This window comes from Chiloscyllium plagiosum, unplaced genomic scaffold (assembly GCF_037043375.1).
Source record: "Chiloscyllium plagiosum isolate Xiang-an unplaced genomic scaffold, Cpla_swu_hap1 HiC_scaffold_25, whole genome shotgun sequence".
Classification (NCBI taxonomy): Eukaryota; Metazoa; Chordata; class Chondrichthyes; order Orectolobiformes; family Hemiscylliidae; genus Chiloscyllium; species Chiloscyllium plagiosum.
The window spans coordinates 27999039-28019492 of NW_028270163.1; the positions used below are offsets into that span (position 1 = coordinate 27999039).

The window sequence follows — 20454 nt, forward strand, 5'->3', positions numbered from 1 at the left end:
AGTTTGCTGGCTAAATGTATAAAGGTGGCGCTAAAGTTAAATCTTATAAATAAGATCAACCACTATATTTTCATTTTGTGTCAAATTGAACAGAAATGTAAACTGAGACCCTTTCTCGCAGCAAAAAGTGTCAATATGCTCAATTGGTCACCTTCCTTTTAAAAATTCCATTGACAGCATCGTTTCCCTACTTCATGAAGCCATCTAACGTAACTGACTAAATGTGAAATCTGAAATAAAGACACAACGGTCAAGATACTCCGCAGACCTGGTGGTGTTGGTGAAGAGAGAAGCAAGTTAATGTTTTGGGTGTGTAAATTTCTGATGAGAGGTTACAGGTCCTGTTTATTTGTTTCTCTTCCTAACCTCCCACCCCCACCACCTTTTATGCATGCATACAGATGTGTTGCCAGACATGTTAAGTGTTTCCAGCATTTTCTTTTCTTATTTGATCCTGAAGTAAAGCTAGTTCTATAAAATGTTTCATCTTCAACATCAGAACGTTTCAAGCTAATTGCATCTATTATTACTTTGCTTTTAAGATGTGTCTTAGATATTTATTGGAATGTTCCAGTCTGTGACAGCAAAGTTAACTTCTAAAATAAGAAAGTTGTGCCAAGTTTTGAAGCAGCTCTCAAAAAGAATAGAATGGGAACAAAGATATCAGAGCAATGTGTGCTATCTGACAGACGTAATAATAATTTGCAGGATAATTTGTAGTTGACAAACCAAACCATGTTGTTTGTTGTGATATGTAGACCTGCTAAACTCACTCCATCTATTTGTGACTAAATTTCTGCTCTAATCTTAGCTATGAAAAGGCCCTCAAGAAAGCTAGTGGTCCTGCAACAAGATGTACAAAAGAATGAAGCAATTTTTAAAATCAAATCTTATTTGAAAGTATAAACTGAGACAGAAGCTTTGCCAAAGGACATGGGAAGATTGATTAAGTTTTGAAAATGAATACCTAAGCACAACCTTTTTTGTTAGTCCTAAGACTTTAATGCACCCTTGCTAAATTAACATTTAATTTCGCTAATTAAAGTTTATGGACCATGATGCTCTTCGGCCTCCCATTTCTGGTTGTAACCTTGCAGGATGAATAACCAGTGTATCACAAGTTATTTCCTGGTCCTTGTTTTAGACTTCATTCTTGTGACTTCAGTACATAGGAATATAAATCTTTAAGAAAAGTTGTCTATACTGTCATAATGCTGTGTTTGGCTTGGTTCTCATGGAGGATTACATGGGAGGATGAAATGTATGGTATCTATCCTTCAAAGTATCTAGCTAAGAATTCCTCTAATCAGTGCTCACGTTTTGTATAAATAATGTACAAATTAAGATTAAATTTAACTGCAACTCTTTTGCAACTTAGTTTTTTTTTAGTGTAGTGGAATCCAGTTTGTCATTTGGTCTACTTTTATACATGGCATTGTGGATGAAATGTACAAGAATTCATTCAGTTGATTTCAGTTATTAGTGAGTAGTTATTCTATGTATTACCATCATGTTACATATTGGTATGAAACTAGCAATATCATGCATGCTAGTTATCTCAAACAGGAACTCCAGATTAATAAAAGCAGTTACATGTGTCAACATAGGTTACCTCAACGTACCTTTCTTGCAATTCTTTTACTTACCACATCTCATCCAAATTATTACAATGGGCAGGACACAGATATTTATGGTTTAGCATAGCCAGAAGTAAGCCTGGGTTTGCCCTGAAGAGCTATTATAAAGTTATTACAGAGTAGACATGTTGTATTTGCATAACAACATGGAAAGAGTATGTGGGTGGCAGCATTTTGTGTGTGGTAGGTCAGTCGTTTTAGCTTGGATAAAAGATTCATAATATTCATCCACTCTTAATTTGCCTTCAACACTTGAAATTTCTTTTCATAACCTGTTTCTAAATTGAATGCAGAAGTGTTTAAAATGGCAGCTCTCTGCAACATTTACCTCAAGGAAATGGTGGCCTTCCTTGTAATTAACTTATTTTGTTATTTGATGTCTCTTGGAGATTTGAAGATGTGAACATATGTTTTAGTGTGTAGTCTTTCTTTCTTGCCTCAGTCTTTTTTCCACATAAGTATTGTGCATTCCATCTGTCTGCTCACTTGTTTGATTTGTCTATTGCAGTATTCTCATTTGATAATGTTTGTTGTTTCTATTTGTGGCTTATCTTACCCTGTTTGTAAATTTACCTTCCAAGGACCAAACTTGTGATCCATGACACCTTGCTGAGGTTTTGATCTTGGCTTAGGTATTAATACATATACAAAGTGAGCAAGAAACATACCTCGGGAGGAACAGTTAGAAATTTTGCTCATCTCCTATTGATTAATTAACACCAGGAAGGATCTGAGATTGAGTTAGCTGTCCCTTGTGGTCTAGGGAAGGTAGGAGAGTTGGTAATACTTAGAGAGGAACAAGAGTAGAAAATCTCAAATCTGGGGTAAAATTAAACAATTTTGAATAAAGGAGCCAGGGACTGAAGAATGTGATTTTAATCTGTTCTTTTTGTTAATCTGTAAAACTACTCGATTAACGTAGAACTAAGCACGGCCAGAATGTGACATACTGCACAAACAAAGCGTGCGTTACTTTCTATTCATTTCAGGTTATTCAGAGGATACTTGGAGTGAGCAGAAGTAAATCAGCTTTACAACCCATATCTGTGTGCTGTTGTTATGTACCATCTGTCAGCTATCTTGCATTCCCGTTCGCTTAGTCTGCATTGATTTTTTTTTTCTTCTAATTCCGTTATCTGCCCTTCAAATCTCTGGTCAAATTTTCAGCAACAATGAGGGAAAATAAAGGGAGAAGGGAGACCGGACAAAGTGCAAACCCTTGTCGGGTGGTCTGATAGTAACATACAGATAAACCTGATGAAAAATAAAATTTCTAACAGATGTTATAGAATATGAAGTTGACCTCCTGGGTTGTTGGTAAACCCGTTTCCTTTATCTTTCTTAGGCAGAAGAGAAAAAAAGTGACCCTAGATGTTTACATTCTTTTAAATGCAACCTTCACTTTTTCTGCTAGTTCTGATTTAAGGATTAAATTTTCAAATTCTTTTCTGCCAAATATTTGAGACTTCTAGAGTTCTTCCTCGTCTCTGCTGCCTACATGGATAAATCTCTTAAAAACAAGCCATTGCAATGAAATATGGACTTCATGTAAACGAAAAGTTTGACATTCCTCTTTATTCATTTTACAAATATGTCACACAATGACATGAATTGCATTGAACTGGATTATTAGTTTTTCATTTATTTTAGTTTCCTGAAAATAGGCAAGTATCATTTCGGAAACCAGAGTTGTAGAGAGAGAGACTGTAATTAAATATTCCATAGGACACACTGGTCTGTGCACAGGGAGAGGGATTATTGTTTATGGAAAAGGCAGTCAGGCATTGAAGTTCAAAATGTTGAGTGCATAAATGTTTGAATCTCTTGGAAACTCAAGCTAATCAAGCAAAATGATTTAAAGAAAACTATTGCTTGAAATATCATTCCTCATCCACTGTGGATGGGTCTAATGTGGTCAGTGGAAAACAAAATAGATGTTTTCTCTGCTTCATTATATGATTAAAATAAAACCGGGTGCTTCTTCGGTTTAGGGGTTGGGAGAGGGGAAGATTTATCACATATCTCTGCACTTTCTCTCTCTATTTCAAATTTCCAATCTCTGCAGTATTTTGCTCTTACAAACTGAAATGCTTGCTTTAAAGGTGCTTTCCTTAAGGAAATGGGAGTGATATCATTGTATTACTTTGAGAATGAAATAAATTATATCCTTTTGGTTGCTACTAATCATTATGCTTCCTGTTCCCTTGAGACTAATCTTTTACCAATATCACCACCAGTACTTGCCAATCAAAATGAGATCAGGTTTGTAGGTTATACTGATGGCATGTAAAATGAACTTTCCTGTTCTGCCAGATACTACTATGAATGTTGCTTAAACAAGATATGTCTTAATATGGTTTTGGCAACAGAATAGCTAATATTGCTGTTTTACTGCTAACCACCTGACACTTTAAAATCTGTGTATCCTTAAAGACATCTAACAAGTTGATATAAGCTGAGTAAAAGAAGAGAAGGACACTTGCCACTGTTCCAGATCTGTTGTTTTTGATGTGAGCAGGTTCTTGCTTAAGTTTGCCATGCAGATTATACTACAGGCTCTGATTCAGAAGTCTGGCATACTGGTCAGAGCATTGAGTGCAGGAGTTGGGAGGTCATGTTGCGGCTGTACAGGACATTGGTTAGGCCACTGTTGGAATATTGCGTGCATTTCTAGTCTCCTTCCTATCAGAAAGATGTTGTGAAACTTGAAAGCGTTCAGAAAAGATTTACAAGGATGTTGCCAGGGTTGGAGGAGTTGAGCTATAGGGAGAGGCTGAACAGGCTGGGGCTGTGTTCTCTGGAGCATCAGAGGTTGAGGGGTGACCTTACAGAGATTTATAAGATCATGAGGGGCATGGATAGAGTAAATAGACCAAGTCTTTTCCCTGGGTGGGGAGTCCAGAACTAGAGAGCATAGGTTTAGGGTGAGAGGGGAAAGATATAAAAGAGATCTAAGGGCAACTTTTTCATGCAGAGGGTGGTACGTGTATGGAATGAGGTGCCAGAGGAAGTGGTGGAGACTGGTAGAATTGCAACATTTAGGAGGCATCTGGATGGGTATATGAATAGGAAGGGTTTGGAGGGATATGGGCCGGGTGCTGGCAGATAAGGCTAGATTGGGTTGGGATATCTGGTCAGCATGGACAGGTTGGACCGACTGGTCTGTTTCTGTGCTGTACATCTGACTCTATGACCATAGCAATGACCCTCAGACTCCTAAGGAATTGATTACTTTGACTTGTTTCTCTTTAGTTTACCCACCTCAACAAAACTCTCTGCCAAGGGGACTGGAACAGACAGAATGGATTGAATAGACTTATTTTGTGTGTAAGATTCTATAATTTTATTTCCCTCATTACGTCATTGCTGCAACTATCTGTGCAAAATTGGTGGCATTTGTGGAATGGTTTTATAGTCATCCACATCCCTTTAGAGGATATGAGAGAGAAATCTGCTGCTCCACTTGCTATTATTCAAAATGCATTTTATTGACCTCCTGTGATGTTAGTAAATTTTCCAGTGAAATAAAAGTATTTACAATGATATCAATTCATTAGAGAATGTATTTGCTAGCTGTAAATATTATTTAATAGCAGCATTGTGAACTAATGAGTGAAATGATGACAATTACTAAAGGAATGTGTTTAAAAATTCATGAGAAACAGAAAAGACATTTGGAGCTTATTTACATGTAGCATCCAGGGTAATTCTTCATCCCCATTGGTGGAACTGGAAGCAGGCTGAGTTTTCAATGTCATTAAAAATGCAAATAAAAAGTGAGTGATAAAGTATGTGGGTAGCATGGATTAAATCAAATGCTTAGGTTGACACAGATGAAATATTTGTGAGTTAAGCTAAAACTGCAGCAAGTTATTTTTGGAATATATTTAGAAAGGTATAAGAGCCACAAATGCAGAGTTTCATGATTGGTTTTATTTGAATCCTTCTTCTCTGGATGCCACTGTCCTGGTGAAAAATGGCTAGTCAAGTCTGGCTGATTCAGGGAAACAAAGCTTTTCTTCAAGCTTATACAAGGGAGAAGATTTCTAATACCTGAAGAATTTCTCAGTAATGAACTTTGTAGTGCATATTTATTCACCTGAACTTCCTTCAAGCCTCCTGTTATCTTCAGCCTTGCATCTACTAGTTTCCATGGTGACTCAACCCACTTGTCTGGCCTTCATTTCCCCTTTTGTCTCATTTGCTGTGCTCTGGAAGAATGAATAATACGGTTAGGCCATTACTGTTATAGAGTCATGGAGATGTACAGCACAGAAACAGACCCTTTGGTCCAACCTGTCCATGCTGACCAGATATCCCAGCCCGATCTAGTCCCACTTGCCAGCACCCGGCCCATATCCCTCCAAACCCTTCGTATTCATATATCCATCCAGATGCCTTTTAAATGTTACAATTGTACCAGCCTCCACCACATCCTCTGGCAGCTCATTCCATACATGTACCACCCTCTGTGTGAAAAAGTTCCCCTTAGATCTCTCTTATATCTTTCCCCTCTCACCCTAAACCTATGCCCTCTAGTTCTGGACTCCCCCACATCAGGGAAAAGACTTTGTCTATTTATCCTATCCATGTTCCTCATGATTGTATAAACCTCCAATAAGGTTACCACTCAGCCCCTGATGCTCCAGGGAAAACAGCCCTAGCCTATTCAACCTCCCTCCATAGCTCAAATCCTCCAATCCTGACAATATCCTTGTAAATCTTTTCTGAACCCTTTCAAGTTTCACAACATCTTTCCGATAGGAAGGAGACCAGAATTGCACGCAATATTCCAACAGTGGCCTAACCAATGTCCTGTACAGCCGCAACATGACCTTCCAACTCCTGTCCTCAATACTCTGACCATCCGAAATCAACTTTTTAAAATCAAGTACCCCATCATACCTTGAACAAATAATATAAATGCAACACCATAAAACTGTAATGCACTTCAGTTTTAATATTAATCCTCCCATTCTTGCTTTAGTACCTCTATTCTGCCCCCGGTCAGATGCAGCCTTGGGAAAAGCACTTATATCCTGGTATCCATTGGAATCTATCCTTTATTGGCCAGAATTACCATCTGCACTACCTAGGATGCCATCAATCCATGCTAGCAAATATGGAGACTGATCAACAGGACTGTGATGGATGCAATGGCAGCTACCATCCTCCCTACCTCCCACCAGTTATACTGCGTTCTTGCTGTTTTAGCTCCATTATTAGCAGAGTCCTCCAGTTAACCAGATCTTTGGTTAAGTTCACTTACACCCTACCCCTCATGATTACTTAATAGTTTTGTTCAGTCTGCTTCGTTAGTGATATTTATGTCTATTCCAATGTAGCATGGGCCACTCTGATGTGCTAATACTGGAGGGATTCCCCTTAAATGAACAAAGTCCTCAGCAACAATAGGGTCTGTGATCTGAGAGTAGAAGATATTGTTGTCACACGCCAATGCTCTGTTGAGAAGTCTTGTCCTACCTGTTTTGAAAGCAACTCTGATTAAGGGATGTTTGGACGAACTAATAACATTAAAGGCAGACTTGTTACTGATTGGGTTTTGGAATATTATGGGAACAGATAATTTAATGCTGCAATTTTTTAGTAAATGTTCTTGCTTGTCTTCAAATTCTCATTGTGTACCCCAGGGTCTGACCTGGTACACCGACCCCTCTAAGTCCGCTTGCAACGATTCAAACTTTTATTGTCCCAACCCTTCACTTAGGTTGAGTTAGTTGTATGGACAATAGCCTGAGATTGTAATTTTAATCCTTATGTTATACCCTTCCCATGGACTTGTATGACTGTAGGTGCATATTCCCTTCCCTTATCTGTGAATCCTAGTCCTTCTGCATGCTATTTGGCCACCCAGAAGTATAATAGTTCATTTTGGAGAATATTCATAAATTCAGGACTGAATTAGCCCTTCAAATCAAACCCCATGCATCTTCTAAGAAGTTCTGCCTCTCTCTCTCCCTTTTTCTCTCTGTGTCTCTCTCTCTCTCCCCCTCTGATTTTGCCCAAGTAAGTCACCTCTAAAATAACCATCATGTGATGTCGTCTGTGTTTTCCCCATTCTAATTATCCCATTCAAAAAAGAGACACAGTGGGGGTTTTGTAATTTGTGGGTTTCTGATTACCAGCAAGTTAACTCATCACATACTCCCAAGATAACTAACAACATCTCTACATTAGGCTTAACCCTATTGTCTAATCCTCATTCCAAGATGGATTGTAATTTTAATCCTTATGTTATACCCTTCCCATGGACTTGTATGACTGTAGGTGCATATTCCCTTCCCTTATCTGTGAATCCTAGTCCTTCTGCATGCTATTTGGCCACCCAGAAGTATAATAGTTCATGTTGGGCAATCTTAAGGGTGTTCTCCCTCTGGATTAAGCAAGGGGAATGTTTACTGATTTTACTGATCTTTCTTTCCTGATGGGATATCCTGAATAATACAATTGCTTCTGTTAGTGATTCTGTTGGAGATCCACATGCTCTATTTCCATATCCATTCTCCACTCCCACCTTTTAGTGATTAAATGCACTGTCCTGGATTCAGATTAGTATCTTTATGATTTTCATATGGACAACTGACACCTCATCTGGGAGAAGTGCTACTTCCATCAGTGAATGAACTGTCTCCTCATGTTATATCCTCCTCCTCACCTGTGCTAATGTATATTAGCCCACAATCCTATCGGTTTTTTTACTGTTAGTATAAATATTAATGTTCATTTTCAGACCACTTATTTTCATGAATGTTGCTTGAATATTCTAGGGAATTTTCTCTTCCCACCCTCATCCAGGCCTCATTGTTTCACTCTTTTTGTAAATTCACTGACCAGTATTGGGCTCCCCATAAATATATAGTCATAGAGCTGTACTGCATGGAAACAGACCCTTTAGTACACTCGTCCATGCTGACCAGATTCCCAAACTGAATCTAGACTCATTTGCCAGCATTTGATCCATATCCCTCTAAATCCTTCCTATTCCTGCACTCATCTAGATGGCTTTTAAATGTTGTAATTGTACCAGCCTCCACTTCCTCTGGCTGTTCATTCCATACATGCACTACACTCTGCATGAAAAAAGTTGCCCGTTAGGTCCCTTTTAAATCTTTCCACTCTTAGGTTAAACTTGTGCCCTCTAGTTTTGGACTCCCTCCCCTGGGGAAAATGATGTTTTGTTATTCACCCTATCCATGCCCATAATAGTCCCAGCCTATTCAGCCTCTATCTATTGCTCAAACCCTCCAATCTTTGCAACGTCTTTGAAAATCTTTTCTGAACCCTTTCAAATTTCACACCATCTTTCCTATTGCAGGAACACCAAAACCAACCTGTACAGCTACAACATGACCTCCCAACTCCTGTACTCAATGTACTGATAAATAAATCTTCTAGATCTCCACTTTCCCTTTCAAGGGAATGTCCTTAGTGCAGAGTCTTCCTTGTCTTCAACCAGCATTTTGCAGTGATGGACATCTCTATTTGACGGCATCACTTTTGCAGGCTTGACTCTCGCATTCTATACAACTTGTACAGGTCTGTATTTAGGGATCGAAACAGCCACTTTATGTGGCACTTCTGTTATCTGATAGCAGATTAGTTAGCCTATGTTTAGCTGCTTCACCAACTATGTTGGATGAATTGACATTACTTCACTTGGTTACACAGAGCAAGGAAATAAAGAACAATGAATCATGCTCATGCAGTCTGCTATTGTTAGTGACTAATTTTCCAAAAGATTTTCTTTCTTCAATAATTCCATCATGTCAGGTAGAAATTGAGCACATCTGCAGCATATTTTCAAGATTACCATGCGATTTAATTAGGCCCTTACTAATTTGGAATGCCTGTCCCTACCTCCAGTGCATGTGCTAGCAACACAATTGTTAACTTTGAAATGTAGTGATTTGATGGAATTGTAATCTCATGAAGTTTCAATGTATAGGTAGTCTTGTATGAAACTGTTGCTGGTAATATCCTGGGAATCTTGCAATATACAATGTCACCTGGAAGTACAAAGATAATGTTGAGATCGGAGTTCCATTGGATTAAGACCAATGACATGGACATTTGAAAACTTGTCCCTTTTTTATACTTGTTGTAGCTCAAACTTTATTCAGTGTTTAGTGTTTTGGTTGAAATCTTAAGGGATCCTTCAGCACTGGGGCTTACAGGGGAGGGGAGGTAAGCTGGACAAGTGCCACTTTGGAACCTTTGGTCTACCTGGCCAAGGTTACTGACTTTACTATGAGAACCCAATTTTAATTCTCCTGACTGCAGTCTCACGGCCCCTGTCTAACAAGGCTGCGTTGCTCAAAATGTCTTTGTTTTAAAGACGTTTATTGAAAATCTAATAATTTGTGTGTGTCACTGCTTAAGAAAGCATTTATTGACTATCACTTATTTTTCTGAGGGTACTTAAGAGTCAACTGTATTACTGTGCGTCTGGAGTCACATAGACCCATTCATCCTTCTCTAAATATCATTAATGAACCAAATGGGTTTTTACAACAATCAACAATGATTACATGGTCTCCATGAAGCCAGCTGTTTATTTCAGATTTTCACATGTTGCCCTGGCCAGTACTCATGGGACCCCTATCTGTCTTGCAGAGGTTATGATTTGACTCTCTGGGTTTCTACAGAAGTAACAAGTCTGAACTGAAACTAAGGGGTACAGGAATGCCCAGCAGAGGATGTTCTCGTGCTCTGGCTGCTGTTAGCTCTGTAAAGGTTGAACAGAGGTTCTGCCCCTTCTAGAGCAACCAGGAAACTCTAGATTAAGAAGGGAATCTGGTGAAACTCCGTCTTTGCCATGTTCCTGGGTGTCATAGGACACAATGAACAACTTAAGATTTTTGGGGCTTATAATTGGGGAAAATATGAAACAAATTAAGGAATTTTACTTACTTTATATAACAAAGCAATGGAAAATAAAGATGTGCAGTAAGTGTAATTTTGCTTTCTTTCCAAACTGTTTATTTGAGGGTATAGAACACACTATTGGAAACATTGTTCATGTAGAAAGTCGAATAAAGGGAATATATTTGTGTAAAATGTAGTTGCCCATGCCTTAACCTTTTTAAGTAGAAACATAATGGAGAATAAATATTGATGCATCAACACTAATTCCTCTAGTGATAGTAAATCATGACCTTCAAAAGTTTGCAAATGTATTGAGACAATAAGCATATGTTTGTGTATCATAACGAGTCTTTGGAAGTGGTAGTAATCTGTAGCCCAGCCAAGGGGCTGAAAAGGGATCTTAAATATTGTCCGATTTCTGCTTGCATTTGGTACAAGTCTCTCCACACAGCAGAATAAATTGTGCTGTTGAGCTTTATTTTGTGAAAGCAGCAAAATCTAGTTCACTTGCAGTGAAGGATCATATTTTAGAAGTGTACTCCGTTTCAGACATGACTATTGATTGTGAAACTAACAATTTGCATGTTCTGTTATGAGACTTTCAGCTGAATTTGAATGGTCATTTAGATTTTTTTTCTAAGTGTAACAGGTTCATGCATTGTCGTTTCTGCCCTGAAACTTTTTTGGAGTTTGTTTTCAACCAGAGGAATATGATCCTCCCAAAAGGCGAAAGGAAACCTGTGTGAAATGGCCTTAGAATGCATCTCAGTTTCTTATGGGTGTGAATTCCTAACTTAAAACTCTGCCAGATTAATGCTATGTTGGCTGCAATTTTAATTCTTCACAAGTGGGTGGACTTTGAAACAGTTAAAATTGCACCCATTCTGAATGAGCAGTGATGAGAAATTCTACTTGTTCTTAATTGTCCAGGAACCTGGTGCAGCTATGGGTTGGAGTTTGTAAGCTATGGTCATGTTGGCAGGGCTGCAAATTATATCATGGAATAATGGTTATATGGTCTATGCTGAAAAATTATGATAATAGGAAAAAAATCTTTTAGTTAATTGGTGTATATTTTTCTCTCTCTTTTAGCTTTGAAGAGATCATTTGAAGTCGAGGAAGTTGATCAGACACCAAATTCCTCTGTTTCAAGTAGGCGAGGTCCAACTCCTCCACTGAGATCGACGCCAACATCTGGACACCGATATCAAGATTTGGGGTCAAGGTTTGCAGATCCAACTTCAAAACAAGCAGAAGCGCCAAATGCTAAATCCCCAAAGTCATCCGTCAAAAGAATTGAAATTACAGGACCGAGGCACCCAGAGCCTGTTTCTCGAAGAGCAGAAATTTCTATTGACCTGTCTTCAAAACAAGTCGATGGTGCAAGCCATGGTGTACCAAAGATTGGTCTTAAAAGAGCCGAACTGCTAGGCCATAAGCCTCCAGAAATGGTGCCGAGGAGAACAGAAGTTTCTGGAACAAAACTGCAGGAGATCACCTCAAGGAGATTGGAAACCACAGGAAGCAAGCTTGCTGAATCCATTCCGAGAAGAACAGAAAGTTCTGGACCATCCCTGAGTGAGATATCTCCAAAAAAGGTGGAGATTCAAACACCAAAGCATCAAGAAACACCAGTGAAACCAGTGGAAAATTCAATCTCTCCCCACATTAACTACCAGCAGAAACAGGAAATGCAGCTCGAGAGAGCAGTTACTGAAACCAAAGTGAAGATTCAGAACAGTGAGTAGAAGTTTTTATCGTATTCTACTGCTCATGAATTTCCAATGTTTCCTTCAAAACATGCTTTGATTTCAAGGATAGAGTTTGGTACTAGTTAATATCTATATTATTTGGGTAAACATAAATAACTTAGATTTTAAGCCATGCTTAACATTGCTTCTGTACGATCAGATAAACGTGTCTGTGGTATTAGTGATTTAGTTGCCGGCATTTGAATATTTTCATTTTAGCAGCAATATTTGTTCAAGGATCTGTTTTTCAAGCTTTTAAGGAAAAAAGATTATATCATTAACTTTTTTGGAAGACAGTTACGGTTCGTGATTAATATTTAGAGCTGCTAGAATAGTGTGAAAAGCCATTATCCTATTATGGCAGATTAATGTGGATGAAATGTCAACTCTAATTCTAATTCTTTCTATGTGATGTAGACCTTTTCTACAAAAATGCTTTTGGAGAATTCAAGTTGCCTTGAGCAACCAATGATGGGATTTGTTTTTCAGACTATGTATAGATCGGTCTTTTGAAGCAGTTTATTTAAATGTTGCAAATTTCAGTATAGAAAATGGTTAAACATCAAATTCCTCCATAGTCTTGCTCCTTCCTTAATCTCCTCGAGCTCCACGTGATATCTGTTCTCATCTAATCCTGACCTCTTGGACATCCCACTTTTCAATCATTCTGCTGTTGTTAGCTGGCTTTGACTGTGTCTTGGCCCTAAAGCTCTAGCATTTCCTCCCCAAAGCCCCCTGATTTTGTAACTTCTTTGTTTCCCATTTAGATCTGCTAAACTTGAATTCTTTCACTAAGCTTTTGATAGTGAGCCCGAGTGTCATCTTATGTGGTTTGGGGTGTAATTCTCTTTTATAATGCTCCTGTGAGGTATCTTGGAATGTATTACATAAGGATGCTATATAATTTCAAGCATTTGTTGTGTTTCATTGTTAGATTACAAAGTCCATATGCTGCATGCATTATATTGTCAGGCACTGTGGTGGCTATAATGAGAGTTGTTGCACCAAATTCATCCATCTTCTCTAATCCAATTTTGAGTGTAATTTTAATGTGTGAAATATTTCTTGATTGAACAAATTATTCATTCTTGGCATTTATAGTTGTACATGACCAACTGAATATTGTGTGATGCAGTTGATAAATACCAATTTAAGGCAAAGCAAGTGGTTACAAGCACTCTGTCTCACTTTGCAAAACCACAACAACCACAATAACAGTCTTCCTATGAAATAATCAAATAACTATATCTCTCCTTCAACCGTCATTTTAAAATTAATTCAGCATAAACAAAATGAAAGAAGAAAAATATTCAAAAATGTATCCACTTATCAGCTCTTCGTGTCTGGAGACAGATACTTGTATGTAGTGTAGAGAGGGGCTGTTATTGAAGGGGGCGAAAGTGCCAAAATGTGTGGTTTTGCTAAATAAAAAGTTAACTTGCATGTGGAGTGTTCAACTTGCAAGTGTTTAAGAGTTGTTCAGTTTAGTATTGCAGAGGAGTGTAAAATGGCTTACGCATGGAACTTGCCACATGGCTTTTGCTCATTGTGAACAATGCCAGACTAGACAAATGTTAAATGTTTCTAAGGTTGAGCAAAGATTGTCCAGCCATTCATGCTAGGCACCCCTCTCACACTGATAAGCATGCACACTGAGTGACAGGGTCATTAATTAGTTTACATCAATCTATACTTACGGTTAGGAAGTGATGTATAAATAAAACCTGCTCTGGCTCGATAAAAGTCTATATAAAGGGAGCCTGTGAGGGATATAAATATGTTAATTGAGTCGTCAAAAATTTAGCAACTGCAGTACACTATGTAAATGAGAACTTATTGATTTTTGGCAAACCCAATAAAAAAGGGATGTATGGTATGATGAGATCTAGCTCCTTGGTGACCAGCATCTTAATGAACATAACCATGTACAGACGTTAATAATGGAGGACGTCTTGGAGTCATACATATCATGGCTTCAGTTTTGCAATCTGACATTGCATTGAAATAATTCCTTTTGCAAATGCTCAATACTGTACTCAGTAATGATCTTTTTTCCCTCGACAAAATGGAGAGAATGTAGAACCCTGTGGTACAGAGAGTTTTGGGTGTCCTGGTATGTGAATCACAACAAGTTAGTATGTAGGGACAGCAACTGATGATAAAGGTAAACCAAATGAACTTTATTACAAAGAGAATGGATGTAAAAGTATAAATGTTTTGCTAGAATTGTATTGACTCAACATCTACAGTACTGTGTACAATTTTGGTGGGTTTTTTTGCATTAGAAATAGTTTGGAGAATGTTCCTTTCTGGGCTCTGGGATATCGTGTTAGGAAAGCTAGGGCAGATTGGACCTGTATCCACTGGTATTTAGAAAGGAGAGAGGTGATTTTCTTGAAACACATACAATAATGAGAGGATAGATTCTGAAAATAAGTTTCCTCTTGTGGTAGAGACTAGGGAACACTGTTGACAAAGGGGACTTCAACTTAGGATAGAGATAAGCAATTTTTTTTTTTACAAGAGGTTTGTGATCTAATCTCTGATCCACAGAGAGCAATGAAGGCTGAATGGGTCATGGAGTCATAGAGATATACAGCACAGACACATACCCTTCGGTCCAACTCATCCATGCCAACCAGATGCCTGAAATAGATCTAGTCCCATTTACCAGCATTCGGCCCATATCCCTCTAAGCACTTCCTATTTGTATACCCATCAAGTTGCCTCTTAAATGTTATAATTGTATTAGCTTTCACCACCTACGCTTGTGGTTCATTCCGTACACACACACCATCCTCCATGATAAAGTTGTCTATTCGGTACCTTTTAAATTTTTCCCCCCTCACTCTAAATCTATGCCGTCTAGTTTTGGACTCACTTACCCTGGAGAAAAAGAACTTGACGATTCAATCTCTCCATGCTTCTCATGTTATTAGAAACTTCTATAAGGTCACCCCTCAGCCTCTGCTCCAGAGAAAATAACCCCTGTTCACTATCTCTGTTTAGCTCAAACTCTTTGACCCTGGCAACATCATTGTAAATCTTTTCTGAACCCTTTCAAATTTCACAACATCTTTCCGATAGCAGAGAGAACAGAATTGAATGCAGTATTGCAAAAGTGGCCGAACCAATGTTCTGTACAGCCAACACCTATACTCCAAGGCACTGACCAATAAAGGCAAGCATACCAAACATCATCACTACCCTGTCTACCTGCAAATCCACTTTCAAGGAACTATGAATCTGCACTCCAGTGTCTTTTTTTGTTCAGCAATACTCCTCAAGATCTTATCATTTCATATAAGTCCTGCCCTGATTTGTTTTTCTAAAATGCAGCACTTCACATTTATCTAAAGTGAACTCCATTTGCCGATCCTTGGCCCATGGGCCTGTCTGATCAAGATCCCACTGTACTCTGAGGTAATCATCTTCACTGTCCACTACACCACCGATTTCATTATCATTTGCAAACTTACTAACGATACCTCCTATGTTCATATCCCATTTTATGTAAATGACAAAAAGCAGTGGACCCAGCACTGATCCTTGTGGCACTCCACTGGTCACAGGCCTCTAGTCTGAAAAGCAGCCCTCCACCACCACTCTCTGTCTTCTACCTTCAAGCCAGTTCTGTATCCAAATGGCTAGTCCTCCCTGTATTCCGTGTGGTTAACGCAGTTAAATCTACTATGTAGAACCTTGCTGAACACCTTTCTGAAGTTCATACAGATCACGAGTACCACTCTGTCCTCATCAATCTTCTTTATTACTTGAGTTCAAAAAACTCAATCGGGTTAGTGAGACATGATTTCCCACACACAAACCCATGCTGACTATTCCTACCTGTGCTTGCCTTTCTAAATACATGTAAATCCTGTCCTTCAGAAACCCATCCAACAACTTGCCCACCACTGATGTCGGGCTCACCGGTCTATAGTTCCCTGACTTTTCCTTACCACCTTAAGTAAAGGCACTGTAGCCAATCTCCAGTCTTGCAGTTTACCAATGGCTATTGATAAGACAAATATCTCAGCAAGGGGCCCCAACAATCACTTTTTAGCTTCCCACAAAGTTCCAGGGTACATCTGATCCAGTCTTGGGAATTTGGCTACCTCTGTTTTTAAGACCTCCAGCATCACCACCTCTGTAATTTGGACACTTCATGATATCACTATTTATTTATCCAAATTTTATAGCTTCCATATCCTCTTTCACAGTAAATACTCATGCAAAAGAGTAAATACTCATTTCATATTACCCCCATTCTTCTGCAGTTCCACACTTAGACTACCTTGCTTATCATTTAAGGGACCCTATTCTCTTTCTAGTTACCCCATTTGGCCTTAAGCAACTTTTGAAAGTTCTTCTGGTCAGACAGCATCTGAGGAGCTGGAGAATTGATGTTTCAAGCATAAGCCCTTCCTCAAGAATGTGGGGTGGGTGGTCCAAGGGGGCTGAGAGATAAATGGGGAGTGGGGTTTGGAGTAGAAGCATCTGGGATAACGTGGGGGAAGGGGAGATGAGGAAACTGGTGAAATCAACATTGATTCTGTGTGGTTGGAGGATCCCAAGGCAGAAGATAAGGGGTTCATCCTCCAGGTGGCTGGGCCATTCCTTCCATGACTCCCTCGTTAGCTCCATGCTTCCCCATCCTCCACCCCCAGCACCTTCCCTTGCCACCACAAGAGGTGTAAAACCTGTGCCCATATCTCCTCTCCCCCTTCATCTTCTTCCAAGGCCCCAAAGAATCCTTCCACACCAGCAGAAATATTCCTGCACATCCAGACACCTCATCTACTGTGCCCGTTGCTCTCGATGTGGTCTCCTGTACACTGGGGAGATGTGACACCAACTTGCAGAACGTTTCAGAGAACATCCCAGGACACTCACTAAACAACCCCATTGCCTTGTGGCTGACCACTTCAACTCCCCCTCCAACTCTGCCAAGGACATGCAACTCCTGGGTGGCCTCCAATGCCAAATCCTAGCTACCTGATGACTGGAGGAAGAACACATCATCTTCTGCCTTGGAGCCCTCCAATCACACAGAATCCATGTCAATTTAACCAGTTTCCTCTTATCCCCTCCCCCTACCTTATCCCAGATCCAACAACTCCAACCTGGTACCGCCCTCTTGAACAGTCCATCTTCCTTCCCACCTATCTACTTCACCCTCCCCTCAGACATATCACTTCCACCTGCACCTTCATCTACCTACGTCATTCCTAGCTACCTTCCTGCCCCTCCAGCCCCACTCCCTCCCATTTATCTCTGTCCCGTTGCACCCCGCCACCCCCCACCCCATTCCTGGTTAAGAGCTTATGCTCGAAACGTCACCTCTCCTGCTCCTCAGATGCTGCCTGATCTGCTGTGATTTTCTAGTGCTATACTTTCTGACTCTGATCTGCAGTCCTCACTTTCTCCTTTCGAAAGTTCTTGCCTCATACCATCAAAATTGTCCTTCCTGTCTTTTAGGCTTGATCTAAAAGTTGAAGTTCTATCCTTTTTCCATCACTATTGTAAAACTAATGTAATTAATGTCACTGGCCCCACTTTCCCTGCTTTATTTCCCAAAGGAAGGTCAAGTTGTACTGAAATGATGGAATATTTTTAAAACAGAGGTAGATTGATTCGCGAGTTGGCCAACATCTATGGTTAGCGAGGGATAGGCAGGAAAGTGGAGTTGAGACTACAATATGATCATGATCTTATTCAATGAGGGAACAGGCTCACAGTGCCCAATGGCCTCCCCCTTCTAGGCTGTATGTTATGTTGGAATCAAATGGTTCAATCACTTAACTACCCTCCGTTGCAACACAACATTGGAGTTTATTGAATGCCTCCTTGTGATGCAGTTAAATTTGTGTTTTGTTCTCTTTTTCTTTCATCACCTGAGCCAAAGTATATTTTGCTGAATACTACATTTTTTGTAAATTGTTTGGAAAAAAAGTTTGGTTTTTTGACTGCAAACCTTTTATAGATGGAATGAATGCCCTGTCGCTGTTCAGACTGAGCTAAACTTTGTTGCAAAACAGCCAAACTATCTTGTTCAATCACAGCAGACCTCAATCCACTCAAACATTTCCTCCTTGCAATTCACTGCATTTTGATTACAAGTTGGTCCTGTATTTAATTGGTTTTAATATGTTGTGCATTTTCAATTAAATGATCTCTTCAAAGAGTTATAAAGTGTTGATTTCTTGTTCTGTGAATACAACTAGAAAGATTTAATATTCTTATGCTTTATGTTTTAGGAACCCACATAGCACACACCTTGAGCTTTGGCTGCAGTAAGTAACTTATCATCCAAATCTCTGCCCAACAAATGTAAAAATAACGAACTTCATCTTTCCCTTGGCTGCTAAACTGCATTCCTCTACTCTCTGTAGATTTAAAGACTGGTTGCAATCAAATTTTAATAAACATTTTTCTTTTGCTCAAATGCTTTTAATGCTGACGAAGGTGATAATGGATAGTATTGAAAGATAAAATATTTCTTTCGGTTTACTTGTATAGCAGGATCTCTGAAAATATATTAACATCGAATTTATTTAATGGAGAAAAGAGTCTGGGAAGAAGGATCTATGATTAAAGAGTTGGTCAACTAGGACTTCTCAACCTTAGTCGATTCATGAGGGAGCCTCTTATAGAGGTAACTAACTAACTAACTAGATTGAAGGTAGACCCAGTATTCTGGGCAGCAGAACAGGAAGGTATGAACTTGGAGTCTTTGGTAAATTTTAGCTTCTGGCCTATCTGCATTACAAAAGAGTTTACCAAAGGGAATGTGCTAGGACAGTCAAGCAATGACTGAATATAAAATAAGATGGCTGTGTTCAGTAAGGCAGGAAGGAGGACACTTTCATTGTGGGTCAAGATTATTAACTACACAGTCTTGCAGCTCCTTCCACACTCCAGTTCTGCATGTTCTTGCTTTGATTAATCAATTTGAAAATCACCAATTAATTACTTGCAATATAAAGAATCCCATCATCTTTTTAGATAAAAGCTTGTGGAAATATTTAAGCTTTTAAGCAAAGCTAATGAACAATATCACAAATGGTTTATTGTATATCTTAAACCTAGGTGATCAGGAACAAAAGTGTATATTTATTCCATCCAATGCAATCAGCCTTCCATATTTACCTTTCTTTGAATAAAGAGAAGGTTGATTGCAAAGTGGCCCAAATAAAAGTTGAATATATTAATTTCTTCTTAATTCCTCACACCAGAAACATCTCCCTTTTGATTATCTCCAATAATTTATTGGAGGTGAGACTTTAAGGAAAGTAGGCAGGATTCTGGGGGAGCTAAATGGCCAACTTTTGCTCCTACTTCATACGCTTGTGTTTAAACACTTTTTTTGTGTGAAGTAGTATGAAGACTGGTGTTTGCATTAACCCACTTTGTTTTGGAAAAAATTCTTTTTAACATTTTCCTTTTTGTTTTTAGCAAGGTCAGCATTCAAACTTTTACCCAGCAACACCCTTCATTGAATGTACTTTGTCACAAAGATTATGGTTTTTCACACAATATTCTATGGGCAAATATTTGCTTTTTTTTGTATAAGATTTCCTTTGGAATATTAGACAAATGCACCACTAAAGCTTCCATTAGTGCCAAAGTTTCAGCAGTTCAGGAGCTTTGAACTGCTTTATCTTAATTTCTTGGCTTCCTAAGACCATGGGAAATATTCGCTATTCTTTCTTACCAAGGACATGATGAACTCTGTCATACTCAAATAGGCATCTTGAAGATTAACATGTGAAGCATTACAAGGTATACAGTAATATATGGGTTGTGTAAATCTACAGATTTCTTAAAAGCCAGTGCCTTGTCATGTTCAGTTTCCAGTTTCATTTGAACCTTTTTCATGGATAGCCTCCTCATTGATAAGGACATTTCACTTGACGTAAATGATTTACCCTAGCTATTTTAAAGGGAATCACTACTATTCTTAGTGATTTCAGCATGATGTTGTTGTAAAATGGTTAAAACTCTCAAATTCCCTCGCATTACTTTGCTCTATTATTGTTTTAAAGAATCTAGGTAACATATTAACCAATCCATCCACACACTCTGAACATGCATTTACTGACCAAAACAGTGTAATTAAATGAGTCTGCCGTCTAACATTGCCAGGCTGAAACTTCTTGTAACTAGTGCAGTTCTCTCCA

At 38.9% G+C, this 20454-nt stretch overlaps 1 protein-coding gene across 5 annotated transcripts in view; it reads left to right on the plus strand.

Moving 5' to 3' along the window:
• Positions 1-20454, plus strand: part of LOC122562098 (neuronal-specific septin-3-like) — a 290456-nt gene that overhangs the window by 130337 nt on the left and 139665 nt on the right. For 3 of the 5 annotated variants that reach the window (XM_043714621.2, XM_043714624.2, XM_043714622.2), the window contains 2 exons: positions 11616-12263; positions 18532-18567. In XM_043714621.2, the coding sequence (XP_043570556.1) occupies positions 11616-12263; positions 18532-18567 (684 nt within the window). Of the gene's footprint in view, positions 1-11281; positions 11303-11615; positions 12264-18531; positions 18568-20454 lie in introns of those variants that run through there. The other 2 variants (XM_088000545.1, XM_043714623.2) reach the window with 2 other exon arrangements.